This window comes from Oncorhynchus mykiss, chromosome 10, assembly GCF_013265735.2.
Source record: "Oncorhynchus mykiss isolate Arlee chromosome 10, USDA_OmykA_1.1, whole genome shotgun sequence".
Lineage (NCBI taxonomy): Eukaryota > Metazoa > Chordata > Actinopteri > Salmoniformes > Salmonidae > Oncorhynchus > Oncorhynchus mykiss.
This window is the reverse complement of record NC_048574.1, coordinates 15935398-15950175: the sequence shown is the minus strand read 5'-3', so window position 1 is coordinate 15950175 and position 14778 is coordinate 15935398. Positions and strand designations below refer to the sequence as shown.

Genomic DNA, 14778 nt, shown 5'->3' with positions numbered 1-14778 from the left:
TGAAACCCAATCAGATCCCAGCTCCCAGCTAGCTGCCTCTTGTAGAAACATTAAGAATGAGCTTACTTTTCCCATCAGGACAGTATGAAGAGTGACTTAATTTTCATTCTTCAATAATGCAATAGAGCAACACGTCTTGACTTTGATCAACCAATGATGTGTTGGATACCACCCACATACGTTTTCTTGACACCCCCTCATTATCATATTGGAGCAAGAAATACAAAAATAAATAAATGAAGTCAATATAAATGAATAAATTAATAAGGGCTAATAATTATTTATCTATTTATGTGTGCATTCATTCATCCATGTATTTATTTATCTATGTATGTGTGAATGTATTTATTTATCTATTTATGTGTGAATGTATTTATTTATCTATTTATGTGTGAATGTATTTATTTATCTATTTATGTGTGAATGTATTTATTTATCTATTTATGTGTGAATGTATTTATTTATTCATGTATTTATCTATTTACGTCTGCATTTATTTATGGCAGGTTTGGTTCTCTATAAGCTAGCAGGGTTGGGGTCAATTTGAATTGAAGTTAGTCAATTCAGGAAGTAAACTGCAATTACTATTCAATAATTGAAAAAAAAAAATTCATATCACTTCCTCAATTGACTGACTTCAATTCAAATTGACCCCAACCCTGTTAACTAGTGGGGCCACCCTCTGAATTAAAGTCCAGTGTGCTTTCTATCTCAAACCATCTATTAAATTCTCAACTGTATGAATCTTTGAACTAGAACACAATACTACAATATTTTTTTTTATTTAAAGATGCAAAACTGTGCAGATTAAAACATATATTGAAATGATTTGGCACTATAGTATTTATGCATTCTGTTTAATTTCTCAAACATATCAAGAAGACAAATTCGATTGATGTGGTACAGTAGGAAGTTCTTAAATTAACCTGCAGTTGTCCTAGTTCGTCTTGTAGTGATCAAGACTGTCTTTCTGTTCTAGAACGCTGATGACAGGTTTGAAACATATTTTCTCCATAAGGACTGCTAAGTCATTTTGTGTTGCTCTGAATTTGCCTGGGCATTCGGCCAATCAAAACGCAGCCTGGATGTCGCTTGGAGTAACACGTCTGCCATGCGTCAGGGACAAAATGCTGATCCATACAGTGGCCAGCAGGAGAATACGACATCACCACAAGCCTCATCACTATATTACTCCAGCATAACACTCCACTTCTCTCCTTTAGTAGAAACTTTAGTGGAAAATCTATTAACTGTTACCCAGAAATGATTTGATATTAAGATAAAAACACTTCCATTGGACCGTTAAATTGAATAAATTATTCAGATCCGTAATAATCTGGCCCATTTTCACATACATTATATTATTAGATTCAAAGAGCAAGCTTAAAAACCTACAGCAAGGTGGAAAAGATGCACACACTGACCATGCCACCCTTCAGCATATATTCTGTCTCTACAAAGTAGCGCCAGATTAAAAACAGTGCAACAAGACAACACAGTTGAACAACAGGACTCCCAAGTGCAAAACACAGAGCACAGGATGAAAACAGCAGGGACTAAGGAGGTGGGAAGGGAGGTTGGGGCAGGAGGACAAATCCCCAAAGCAATCAATGCCAACACAACTTGTAACGTCATTTAAGATTGCTTTTGAGTTTCCATAGAACATGGGGTGGGGTGACGAGGCTCTACCTGTAATACTACTGCTGTCTGGTAGGAAGGGATGTAATTACCGTAAGAAGGAAAAACCATCCAACCTGTTAATGTCCTCTTCCCCGAGTAAGTGTTTTTGGAGGGGGGAGTACCTTCCAGGAGAGATGGGCATGGGGGGAAGACTGCACTTGTACTCCAGAGTGCCGTTGTTGCCCCCGGAAGATATATGATTTTCCATTGCTGGAGAGAATGCTGGAAAGAAAACAGTTGTGTACATTGCTCGTCAGACTTCAACATTCAGTTATTGACTACACGTATCAATCAACCAATCACTTAATGAAATATATATAATTTAGAGGCTCACACATTTAGAGGCTCACACAATGTTGGCACATTGGCATAATACATTATATAAAAACACAATAGAAATATGACTAAATCCAATGCTTTGGCATTCAAATGTACATGACACTATGCACTCAAAAACAATCACTACACACATCACATTCAAATTGAGACTCTATCTAAACTCAGGGATGATACTAAAGAGTTGAACAAACATGCTGCATCAGAGTGAAACAAAACATTCATTTGCAAAGTGAAAGATTACTGCCCTGATCTAGAACAGTAGAGGTTACTCATACAGGTTTAATCTGCCATTTAAGTGTTGGTCTCTTGTACACTATTCGGACTACAAACTAAAATTGTCTCTCTACAGGTGGGGAACTAGGGTAAAGTTGCCACTAGGCGGTGATCTTGGGTCAGTTTTGCACTGCCCCCCACTTAAGGTCAGGATGGGGGAAGGGGAAGCTGATCCTAGATCTGCTGCTGGTGGAAACTTCACGCCGGAGCACGGGTGGGTAGAGCGGTGAAAAAGAGGTGACAAACTCACAGTGCGTGATATCAGGTGGCCCATAGGGATCTGATAAGTAAACACTGGTGGGCTTGCCCACCTTCAGGTACACAACGTCAGAAGTGTTCTTCAGTATGGCTACAGCCTCCTCGTGGGAGACCTCTTCCAGAGTGTAGTTGTTCACCTGTTGGGGTGGAGAGAGCATGGAGAAAATCACAGGTTAAACCTCGTATTCCACTCCTGACATGCCAGACCGACATCATGCTACTTGGTGCTGCCAAATGCAGATTACGATGGCTGTGGTCCTCCGGAGCTGGAGGCAGCAGGAAGGTAGCTAGATGAATTAACCTGCAGTTAAGCAACTCACTCTTCTGAAAAAGGGTGTGTTGCAACAACATAATACCTTTGTGTATTACTGTGAAATAATTATACTGTATAACAACCTTCATAACACATTTATTAAACATTCTTAATAAGGATATTAAAAATAAAAGTCTCATTAAATAACTTTAAAAATATATATATATATTATACAACATAAATGTATATCTTATTGTATACAACCTTCTGAAACACTATTCACTCCTCCGTTGTACAATGTTGGCAGGTAGCCTAGCGGTTAGGAGTGTTGGGCCAGTAACCAAAATCGCTGCTTCGAATCCCCGGCCCAACTAGGTGAAAAATCTGTCAATGTGTCCCTGAGCTAGGCACTTAATCCTAGTTGCTTTGGATAGGAGCGTCTGCTAAATGGCTAAAATATAAATAAATAAATCACTATTCTATTTTGAAAACCCTTATGAATGATGTTGAATACATCTGTTATGAAGGTTTACAACGCTTTCACAGTACAGTATGTTAGTGGTCCACCTATGCGGTATGAGGACAGGGCAGGGTAGGGGTAGTGAAGCTGCAGTAACTTACCATAAGCAGCCGGTCTCCAACCTGCAAGCGCTGGTCCTTCTGTGCTGCACCTCCATCTATGATCTTAGTGACAAAGATGCTGTTGTCCCCCGGGATGTGCTGATTGCCCACCCCTCCTGCGATGCTGAAGCCCAGCCCTGATGAGAAATAGGGTGGAGGTTGAAAAAGAATGTGTTGTGGCCCAGGGTGGTTTAGTGGTGTAGGCTGCTGCCTCCAGATCACAAGCACAAGCCACAAGTATCAGCAAGTTACACTTTACAGACAACTGTAGCGCTAGAAAGTAGATTTGAAGCGTAAGAAGATGGTTCAGCAAAGAGAACCTTGTGTTTTTGCTGCTTCACTGATGTGCCGCTTCTGCGGCCAGTGTAGCAAGTTAAATTGATTTCAGTGGGTTTGTCTCAATTCCTGCCAACAGAAGTGGGTACAAAACCCCCAATGATAAAATACTGAACAAAACAAAGAATATTGGATGTGCATGGTTATAGATAGACAAACAAAGGAAAGGGAGTTTAGTAACCTTTTGGTCCTTTGATGAGTTTGATTTCAATGACAGTTTCCAGCATGGGTCTCCTCCGGCGAACGTACAGCCTGACGATAGAGCCAGCCACCTTCAGGGCCTCCACTGCCTTACTGTGGGACACCTCAGACACGTCGGCATCATTCACCCGCAGGATGCAGTCATTCACTCTGCAAGGAAGGAAGAGGATGGGAACATGAGTGCAAACCTGGGAAACAGTATTTGTGTGTGAGCGTGCGTGTGTGAGTGTGTGTGGCAGGGGGCCCCTGCTGCAGTGTTAGCCTTTGACCCAGTGAAGAGAGGCCACAAATATCCATGTCCCCGCGTTTAAGGCCAGAACTCTCCTGAGGCGCATTGTAAGGGACCAGCTGGGATCCTATGCACACACACACACACACACACACACACACACACACACACACACACACACACACACACACACACACACACACACACACACACACACACACACACACACACACACACACACACACACACACACACACACACACACACACACACACACACTCAAGCAGAGCGAGAGATTCTGCCTATTTACACATGTATAATAGCTGTGTTTTTATCCTCAGAATGAAGCCTTGGTCAGCAGTGAGTTTTGTTAGTTTGCAGAAAGTACACTATATGCATTTCCAGTACAATGCCCAAAGTTGAATGTCTGATTATTATACAGCTGTTTAACTACTGAACAGTTGGGGTGTATTCATTAGCACACACCCCAGCAAAGCAAAACGTTTGCACCATATGCTTCATAAAAAGGTATTTCATTCTGAACTAAAAATATAATTGTCCGTGTCCAAAATATGTCTTTCCTACTGCTTACTAAAACTACAGGTAACTGACAAAATAAAGGAAGCACTTAAGTAAATGAGAGTTCTGGCAGCTCTGTTATGGTGTGGGGTGCATTTTCCTGGCATGGTCAAGTTCCACTCAACCCCTTAGAAGACAAGGTGAACACCAATAAATGCACAATAAATGTCATTCTGAGGGATGTCATTCAATAAATGTCATTCTGAGGGATCACCTCCAACCTATGGTGAATCATTTCTATCCTGATGGGAGTGGGCTCTTCCAGGATGCCCTCTTCCACAGGGCACGAGTGGTCACTGAATGGTTTGATGAGCATGAAAATTACATAAACCATATGCCATGGCCGTCTCAGTCACCAGATCTCAACCCAATTGAACACTTATAGGAGATTCTGGAGCGGCGCCTGAGACAGCGATTTCCACCACCATCAACAAAACACCAAATTATGGAATTTATCGTGGAAGAATGGTGTCGCATCCCTCCAATAGAGGAGTTGTAAAGAAAACAGAGTTGTAAAGAAAACGCCATATCTCAGACTGGCTAATAAAAAGAAAAGATTAACATGGGCAAAATAACACAGACATTGGATAGACGAACTCTACCTAGAAGGTCAGAATCCTGGATTCTCTTCACTGTTGACGTTGAGACTGGTGTTTTGCGGGTACTATTTAATGAAGCTGCCAGTTGAGGACTTGTGAGGTGTTTGTTTCTCAAACTAGACACTCTAATGTACTTGTGCTCTTGCTCAGTTGTGCACCGGGGCCTTCCACTCCTCTTTCTATTCTGGTTAGTGCCAGTTTGCCCTGTTCTGTGAAGGGAGTAGTACACCACGTTGTACGAGATCTTCAGTTTCTTGGCAATTTCTCGCATGGAATAGCTTTCATTTCTCAGAACAAAGTTTTTTGTTTCTGGCCATTATGAGCCTGTAATCGAACCCACAAATGCTGATGTTCCAGATACTCAACTAGTCTAAAGAAGGCCAGTTTTAATGCTTCTTTAATCAGAACAACAGTTTTCAGCTGTGCTAACATAATTAAATAGGGGTTTTCTAATGATCAATTAGCCTTTTAAAATGATAAACTTGGATTAGCTAACACAATGTGCCATTGGAACACAGGAGTGATGGTTTCTGATAATGGGCCTCTGTATGCCTATGTAGATATTCCATAAAAAAAATCTGCTGTTTCCAGCTACCAATAGTAATTTACAAAAATGTCTACACTGTATTTCTGATCAATTTGATGTTATTTTAATGGACAATTTTTAAAAATTTTCTAAGGACATTTCTAAGTGACCCCAAACTTTTGAACGGTAGTGTATATATAATTTATAAGTCCAAAAATGGATGTAGCAACTACAGATTGCCCCTTTAAGTCTAAAAGCCACACTTTTATTTCATAGGCTGGGATTTGCACTATGCAGCTGTTGCAAGAGTGCATTTTTCACTGGCTGTCCCCTGGTTAGAAAAACAATGACTGAAAGGTAGATTCAACTTCTTGAATTCAACCATTATTGGTTTCAAATAGATATTTAGATTTGTTAACAGCCATCCACAACAACCACAATCCGTGAGGCGCAAATAGCTAAATGAGAGAGCAGCAGTGTGATTCACATCAATGCGCTATGTAGATATCAATAATAAGTTATATTCGTATCACCGTAGACTACACCACTGCTGTCATCCTTACCTCCAAGCGTTTATTGAAATTGGATAATCTTTGGATGCCGACAGCAGTCACACCATTGGAAGACATAGTTTGGACTGTAGCCTACAAAAGCCTATTCTTGCTCCTTTCCCGTGATCCATCAAACACATTTGGTGTGTCATTATAGTGGTCTCTGACTTGTGGTCAGACTCGCTCAGGTGTAACAAACTTAAACTTGCGCCTTTTTTCAATGCTGCTTTGAATGTCATTGAGAAAACAGAGAAGTGTCAAATATTTTTTATCGCAAACATCCTTTCTGAATTTCAAAGTCATCCTCGAAGTAATCATCTAGTTTTTCAAAAGTATCTGTAATCTGATTACAATATTTTTGCTGGTAACGGATTACAGTTACTGTTTTTTTGTAATCCCTTACATCAAATCAAATGTTATTGGTCACATACACATGGTTAGCAGATGTTAATTTGAGTGTAGCGAAATGCTTGTGCTTCTAGTTCCAACAGTGCAGTAATATCTAACAAGTAATCTAACAATTCCCAACAACTACCTAATACACACAAATCTGAAGGGGTGAATGAAAATATGAACATAAAAGTATATGGATGGGCGATGGCCGAGCGGCATAGGCAAGGTGCAGTAAATGGTATAAAATACAGTATATACATTTGATATGAGTAATGTAAGAAATATAAACATTATTAAAGTGGCATTATTTAAAGTGGCATTGTTTAAAGTGCCTAGTGATCCATTTATTAAAATGTCCAGAAATTGGGTCTCAATACAGTATATACATGTGATATGAGTAATATAAGTAATGTAAGATATGTAGACATTATTAAAGTGGCATTACTTAGATTACATGTAATCCGTTACTCCTCAACTCTGATAAAACATTTTATTCCCCCCCCCCCCCCCCCCCACACAAAAAAAAGATTGCACGATTGCCCCTACCACATCCATTGATTGTCAGCTAGAGGTTGCTAAAGATAACTGGTGTTTGTAGCGGCTGGTTAAAGAAAACGGAAGCATGGATGATAGTTTCTCTTGGCCCATAGACTACTTTCAGGTTGCGGAATCATCGAACATCAAGTTGTCAAATCCTGAACTTCCCTTTTAGTTTCTGTTATCTTGCTAACGAAGTGGTTCTCTAAGCATCCCAAAAGTCTTAAGTTTTGTAGAGTGCTCCCAGAGAAAAGCGTTTGAGTATTTCCTATTTACATTCAGCTACAACGTAAGAGCAACAATGTGCTTAGAATAAGTAATGTTATGCTACATTCCCCGGACTGTGCAGTGAATAAATTACCACAAGAGGAGAAGTGTGCCTGACTATAATACTTAAACAGTGTCAAAACCCATTGTGTCTTTGAGACGGTAGGCCTTTCCCACTAATGCATTAGTCCCTGTGCACATCTTAGAAAACAAAACATTCATTGGACACGCCAGTGTGATTTATCCAAAGCTGAGCAGAGCTCCCCAAAGTCAGGCAAGGGTAAAACAGGGAGAGCATGTAATTGCTTCTCTAAGTGACATTTCTCTCTTGACTCACACCGAATCTAGAACAGATTATTTACCCACCACCTCTTAAAGAAGACTTTCGTTTGGCTCTGCATTCAAGTAGGCTCAAATGACTTCTACAAGGAGTAATACTGTTATAGCATATAGTCTGCCATAGTACCACATGTGAGATTTATATTGGGGTGTTTAGGGATAGTTTCGGGAATAAATGCAATCCAATGAAGCGTTAACGTTAACCCAAACGACTAACATGACGAACAAAGACAATGTGAATGGTAGATTTACGGAACAAATGGTCAAGGAATAGCTCTCAAAGTAAGATAACATTTGGGGGAAAATCTGAAAACGAACCCTTTCAGCCTATCCATTACATGATAGAGCCTTCAAAACATAGCATATACAGTTGAAGTCAGAAGTTTACATACACCTTAGCCAAACACATTTAAACTCCGTATTTCACAATTCCTGACATTTAATCCTAGTAAAAATTCCCAGTGGGTCAGAAGTTTACATGTTTTACTACTGTGGGTATACAGTTGAAGTCGGAAGTTTACATACACCTCAGCCAAATACGTTTAAACTCAGTTTTTCACAATTCCTGACATTTAATCCTCGTAAAAAGTCCCTATTTTCGGTCAGTTAGGGTCACCACTTTACTTTAAGAATGTAAAATGTCAGAATAATAGTAGAGAGAATCATTTATTTCAGCTTTTATTTCTTTCATCATATTCCCAGTGGGTCAGAAGTTTACATACACTCAATTAGTATTTGGTAGCATTGCCTTTAAATTGTTTAACTTGGGTCAAATGTTTTGGGTAGCCTTCCACAACCTTCCCACAATACGTTGGGTGAATTTTGGCCCATTCCTCCTGACAGAGCTAGTGTAACTGAGTCAGGTTTGTAGGCCTCCTTGCTCGCAAACCCATTTCAGTTCTGCCCACATATTTTCTATAGGATTGAGGTCATGGCTTTGTGATGGCCACTCCAATACCTTGACTTTGTTGTCCTTAAGCCAATTTGCCACAACTTTGGAAGTATGCTTGGGGTTATTGTCCATTTGGAAGACCCATTTGTGACCAAGCTTTAACTTCCTGACTGATGTTTTGAGATGTTGCTAACAATATATCCACATAATTTTCCCTTCCTCATGACGCCATCTATTTCGTGCACCAGTCCCTCCTGCAGCAAAGCACCCCCACAACATGATGCTCCCAACCGCTTCACGGTTGAGAAGGTGTTCGTGGGCTTGCAAAACTCCCCCTTTTTCCTCCAAACATAACAATGGTCATTATGGCCAAACAGTTCTATTTTTGTTTCATCAGACCAGAGGACATTTCTCCAAAATATACGATCTTTGTCCCCATGTGCAGTTGTAGTCTGGCTTTTTATGGTGGTTTTGGAGCAGTGGCTTCTTCCTTGCTGAGCGGCCTTTCAGATTATGTCGATTTAGGACTCGTTTTGCTGTGGATACAGATACTTTTGTACCTGTTTCCTCCAGCATCTTCACAGGGTCCTTTGCTGTTATTCTGGGATTGATTTGCACTTTTCGCACCAACGTATGTTCATCTCTAAGAGACAGAACGCGTCTCCTTCCTGAGCGGTATGACGGCTGCGTGGTCCCACGGTGTTTATACTTGCGTACTATTGTTTGTACAGATGAACGTGGTATCTTCAGGCATTTGGAAATTTCTCCCAAGGATGAACCAGACTTGTGGAGGTCTACAATTTATTTTCTGAGGTCTTGGCTGATTTCTTTTGATTTCCAGTGATGTCAAGCAAAGAGGCACTGAGTTTGAAGGGTGGCATTGAAATACATCCACAGGTACACCTACAATTGACTCAAATTATGTCAATTAGCCTATCAGAAGCTTCTAAAGCCATGACATCATTTTCTAGAATTTTCCAAGCTGTTTAAAGGCACAGTCAACTTAGTGTATGTAAACTTCTGACCCACTGGAATTGTGATACAGTGAATTAAGTGAAATAATCTGTAAACAATTGTTGGAAAAATGACTTGTGTAGTAGTAGATGTCCTAACCGACTTGCCAAAACTATAGTTTGTTAACAAGAAATTTGTGGAGTGGTTGAAAAACAAGTTTAAATGACTCCAACCTAAGTGTATGTAAACTTCCGACTTCAACTGTATACAGTGCCTTCAGAAAGTATTCCCCTTGACTTGTTACACCCCTTGACTTGTTACACAGTTTTTTGTGTTACAGCCGGAATTTAAAATTGATTAAACTGAGACATTTTGACACTGGCCTACACACAATACCTCATAAGGTCAAAGTGGAATAATGTTTTTCAAAATGTTACAAATGAATTCAATTTGAGTATTCAACCCCTTTGTTATGGCAAGCTTAAATAAGTTCAGGAGTAAATAACATGATTTTTTATACAATTATCTGTAAGTTCCCGCAGTTGAACAGCAAACTTTAAACACAGATTCAACAACAAAGACCAGGGAGGTTTTCCAATGCCTCGCAAAGAAAAGTTAGTATTGGTAGATGGGTAAAAAAAAGCAGACATTGAATATCCGTTTGAGCATGATGAAGATATTAATTACACTTTGTATGGTGTATCAACATACCCAGTCACTACAAATATACAGGTGTCCTTCCTAACTCAGTTGCCGGAGAGGAAGGAAACCGCTCAGGGATTTCACCATGAGGCAAATGGTGACTTTAAAAGAGTTACAGAGTTTAATGCTGTGATACAACAAAATTGTAGTTACTCCACAATATTAACCTGGCAGAGTGAGAGTGGAAAAAAAGGACCCTGTACAGAATAAAAACATTCAAAAACATGCATCCTGTCTGCAACAAGGCACTAAAGCAATACTGCAAAAAAATGTGGCAAAGCAATTAACTTTTTGTCCTGAATGCAATGTGTAACGTTTGGGGAAAATCCAATACAACACATTACTGACTAACACTCCATAATTTCAAGCATAGTGGTGACTGTATCATGTTATGAGTATGCTTGTAATCATTAAGGACTGGGGAGTTTTTTAGGATAAAAAAGTAAACGAAAGAACAGTCAACATCCTAGATGAAAACCTGGTTCAGTCTGCTTTCCACCAGACACTGGGAGATGAATTCACCATTCAGCAGGACAATAACCTAAAACACAAGGTCAAATCTACACTGGCGTTGCTTACCAAGAAGGCAGTGAACGTTCCTGAATGGCCGAGTTACCGTTTTGAATTGAATCTGCTTGAAAATCTATGGCAAGATTTGAAAATGGTTGTCTAGCAATGTTCAACAATCAATTTGAAAGAGCTTGAACATTTTGAAAATAATAATGGTCAAAACTCTTAGAGACTTACCCAGGAAGACTCACAGCTGTAATCACTGCCAAGGCTGATTCTAACATGCATTGACTCAGGGGTGTTAATACTTATGTAAATGAGATATTTCTGTATTTAATTTTAATCAAATTTGCTACAATTTCTAAAAACATGTTTTCACTTTGTCATTATGAGGTAAAAAAATATATTTAATCAATTTTGAATTCAGGCTGTAACACAACGAAATGTGGAATATATCAAGGGGTATGAATACTTTCTGAAGGCACTTAGATCAAATGATGGGCGAGAGTCCACGAGCCATCCATAGGCTCCCGAGTCGCGAAGCGGTCTAAGGCACTGGATCTCAGTGCTAGAGGTGTCACTACAGACCCTGGTTCGTTCCCGGGCTGTGTCACAACTGGCCGTGATCGGGGGTCCCAAAGGGTGGCGCACAATTGGCCCAGCATCGTCCGGGGTCGGCCATCATTGTAAAATAAGAATTTGTTCTTAACTGACTTGCGTAGTTAAATAAAGGTTAAATAAAAAATAAAAGTTCAAATTCATTCTGACAGCAAAATGCTCTTGTATAATTGCTATCTCAATGTCTTGAGTGAAGTGTTCATTTGTAAAGGGCTCAATCCATAGCACTCACCTTAACCGGCCATCCTCTGCTGCCGCGCCACCAGGGATAATCTTGGTGATGAAGATCCCTGGGTCATCACCGATATGGGGGTTATCTGTTCCTCCAGCGATGCTGAAACCCAACCCTGAGTTCCCCTATAGAGCATGAAGAACAATTAATAAAACATCTACCAGTACTTTTACACTTCTATTCCTTTATAATGTTAAACTGTATCCTAGCCTAAATTACATACAACATAAAAATACAATTTCTGTTTTGCTGGTATTCTTCAATCTGCTGCCACGTGAACAGCAACAGCAGAGAAGTTTAGCCTCATGCTTGTGTATCAGGAAGTCAGCCTGACACTGCTGTTTACATTGTGCATCACTGACTCTACCTTTAAAATAATTTGACAATTTAGCAATTCTCTTGTAGGTGCATGTTTTCCCAGAATTCCACATTCTGTCTAATTTGCATTATGCACGCCCCCAACTTACTGAAAACTAATACGAACAAACAATTTCTAGTACTAGAAATATGTCCGAAAACATACTTTTATAGCAAAAAATAATAATTCCTAAATAAACTATTTGAAAGTGAAATAAACATATAACACAAGTCAATATTTCATTTTTAGTTTGAAAAAAGTAAATTGACAAAAACTGTTTTACTTAATTTTCGGGTTCACAGGATTCACTTTTTATTTTCGATTTGTATGACTTCATAACAAGTAAACACAATACAGAGGCTGAGGCAGAAAATGCATCATTCTCAAATGCCAACAACCCAGCTCCATCGGTTTTATGAGCCAAATCCCCCTTGACACTTACAAAATGAATGTGGACGCTTTGATTAAATTGCTAACTGATGGGAGTAGGGGCATCTCTTGACTAAATATCCACTGACCCTGCAGGCTGAGCTGCGGGCATGGTGAATACAATGGCCACTGATCTCCCTCAGGGGAAGCTTCCCTCTCCATAAATACAAACAGAACTCAATCAGGCTGAGATGAGATGGAAGTGATGATAGCTAGCTCACTCAAGTGCACTCATAATCACAGCCCATTGGCTAGCTAGGGCAATGGGAGTGGAGAGCATAGATACAGGGTCCTGTGGCGTGAAGCCTGAATAGCACAGACATAGCATTAGCATTAGCCCCAAAGCCACTGTTTATGTCTGCTTTTGCCCCTGAGGGTGAGCTGTGCAGTTTGCACCAAAGGCTCAAGGCTCCGCTTTTGGATGACTTTTCCCTTCCTTTGACTGATCTGACCTTTCCCTATTGTAATGCATTGTTTAGGGTCATGAGGATTCTTTTCCAGTAGTCAAAATGTCTTTGACAGCCAAGCTAATCCTCTTATCACCATTGAGCCTTGAGGATGCTCTCCCTGGCTGTTCTCATGCAAATGCTATGTCCCAATTAAGACCTGGCCTGCTCAAAACACCCACAGGACTTTGATGTTTGTGTTATTGAGCTTGTCTGGCTGAGATCAATTTGCTTCAGTGGAAAGTAAAACAGGTTCCTGTTTTAGTTTGGATAACGGAATAACAAATTATGACGGCATTCCCATTTTAATTTTAAATTGGTGCATGAAACTGGAAACCCTTTCTTCAGCCTGGGGTTACTGTGTCTTTGGCAGTTTTTGAATTCATCTAGCTTCTCCAACAGCTTCAAAATTGTGTCAGATAGCTTCTTTTTTTTGTTTGTTTATCTGTGGGGTCAAGACGTTTTGAAACATATGTGGCAGAGGTAGTTTGGTGACTAACAGTGACTTTAAACACACTCACCTACAGTTTACCTACAGTACAGTATGCAGCAGCTGCCTCTTAACTTGGCCTATTAACGTATCCTGCCTGTCGCATTTAACGACTACGCTAGATTATGATGCCCTTTATGGGAAATGACTGTGATGAGCATACCTCGTTCAATTTCAATGACTGTGATGAGCATACCTCGTTCAATTTCAATGACTGTGATGAGCATACCTCGTCCAATTTCAATGACTGTGATGAGCATACCTCGTTCAAATTCAATGACTGTGATGAGCATACCTCGTTCAATTTCAATGACTGTGATGAGCATACCTCGTTCAATTTCAATGACTGTGATGACCGTCCCTCATTCAATTTCAATGACTGAGATGACCGTCCCTCATTCAATTTCAATGACTGAGATGACTGTCCCTCATTCAATTTCAATGACTGAGATGACCGTCCCTCATTCAATTTCAATGACTGCAGTCCTCGCTGGGTTCTTTTAAATAGAGTCCTTTCAGACTGTGTGCATCAACTCACCCGCTCTAGTGTGATTTCTTCAAACTCATATTCAATTTCTGTCCCGTTGACCTGTGGGAAAACAATAGTGGATTCGATGAATTATACCCAGTACATAACTTTGTTTCCTGTAAGTTTACAGAGGGGAAAGCACAGTCATAATAGTCTTCTATTAGTGTCTTCCATTCCTTTCTAATCTCTCTCAACATCCATAACAAAACATACGTCCATCGGAAAACAGGGCATGAGGGAACAATTCTTCCTGTGTGCTGGTTTTTGCATCTCAGATTATTTGATGACATCCATAACACAAGACACGATGACACACATAACACAAGACACGATGACACCCATAACACAAGACACGATGACACCCATAACACAAGACACGATGACACACATGACACAAGACACAATGACACACATAACACAAGACACGATGACACACATAACACAAGACACGATGACACACATAACACAAGACACGATGACACCCATAACACAAGACATGATGACACCCATAACACAAGACACGATGACACACATAACACAAGACATGATGACACCCATAACACAAGACACGATGACACACATAACATAAGACACAATGACACCCATAACACAAGACATGATGACACCCATAACACAA

The 14778-nt window shown here is 40.0% G+C and overlaps 1 protein-coding gene across 22 annotated transcripts in view; it reads right to left on the bottom strand.

The window, feature by feature from the left end:
* The window catches only part of LOC110533415 (disks large homolog 2), a 312764-nt gene that overhangs the window by 43800 nt on the left and 254186 nt on the right, over positions 1–14778 (bottom strand). For 17 of the 22 annotated variants that reach the window (XR_005053590.1, XM_036989790.1, XM_036989771.1 and 14 more), the window contains 6 exons: positions 14151–14201; positions 11890–12014; positions 3942–4111; positions 3425–3561; positions 2543–2687; positions 1731–1902 (listed from right to left, as the gene is read on the bottom strand). Coding sequence is in view for 21 of the 22 variants with exons in the window: in XM_036989790.1 (XP_036845685.1) it covers positions 1731–1902; positions 2543–2687; positions 3425–3561; positions 3942–4111; positions 11890–12014; positions 14151–14201 (800 nt within the window). In the remaining variant the exon portion in view is untranslated. The remainder of the gene's footprint in view (positions 1–1730; positions 1903–2542; positions 2688–3424; positions 3562–3941; positions 4112–11889; positions 12015–14150; positions 14202–14778) is intronic. The other 5 variants (XM_036989775.1, XM_036989784.1, XM_036989786.1 and 2 more) reach the window with 1 other exon arrangement.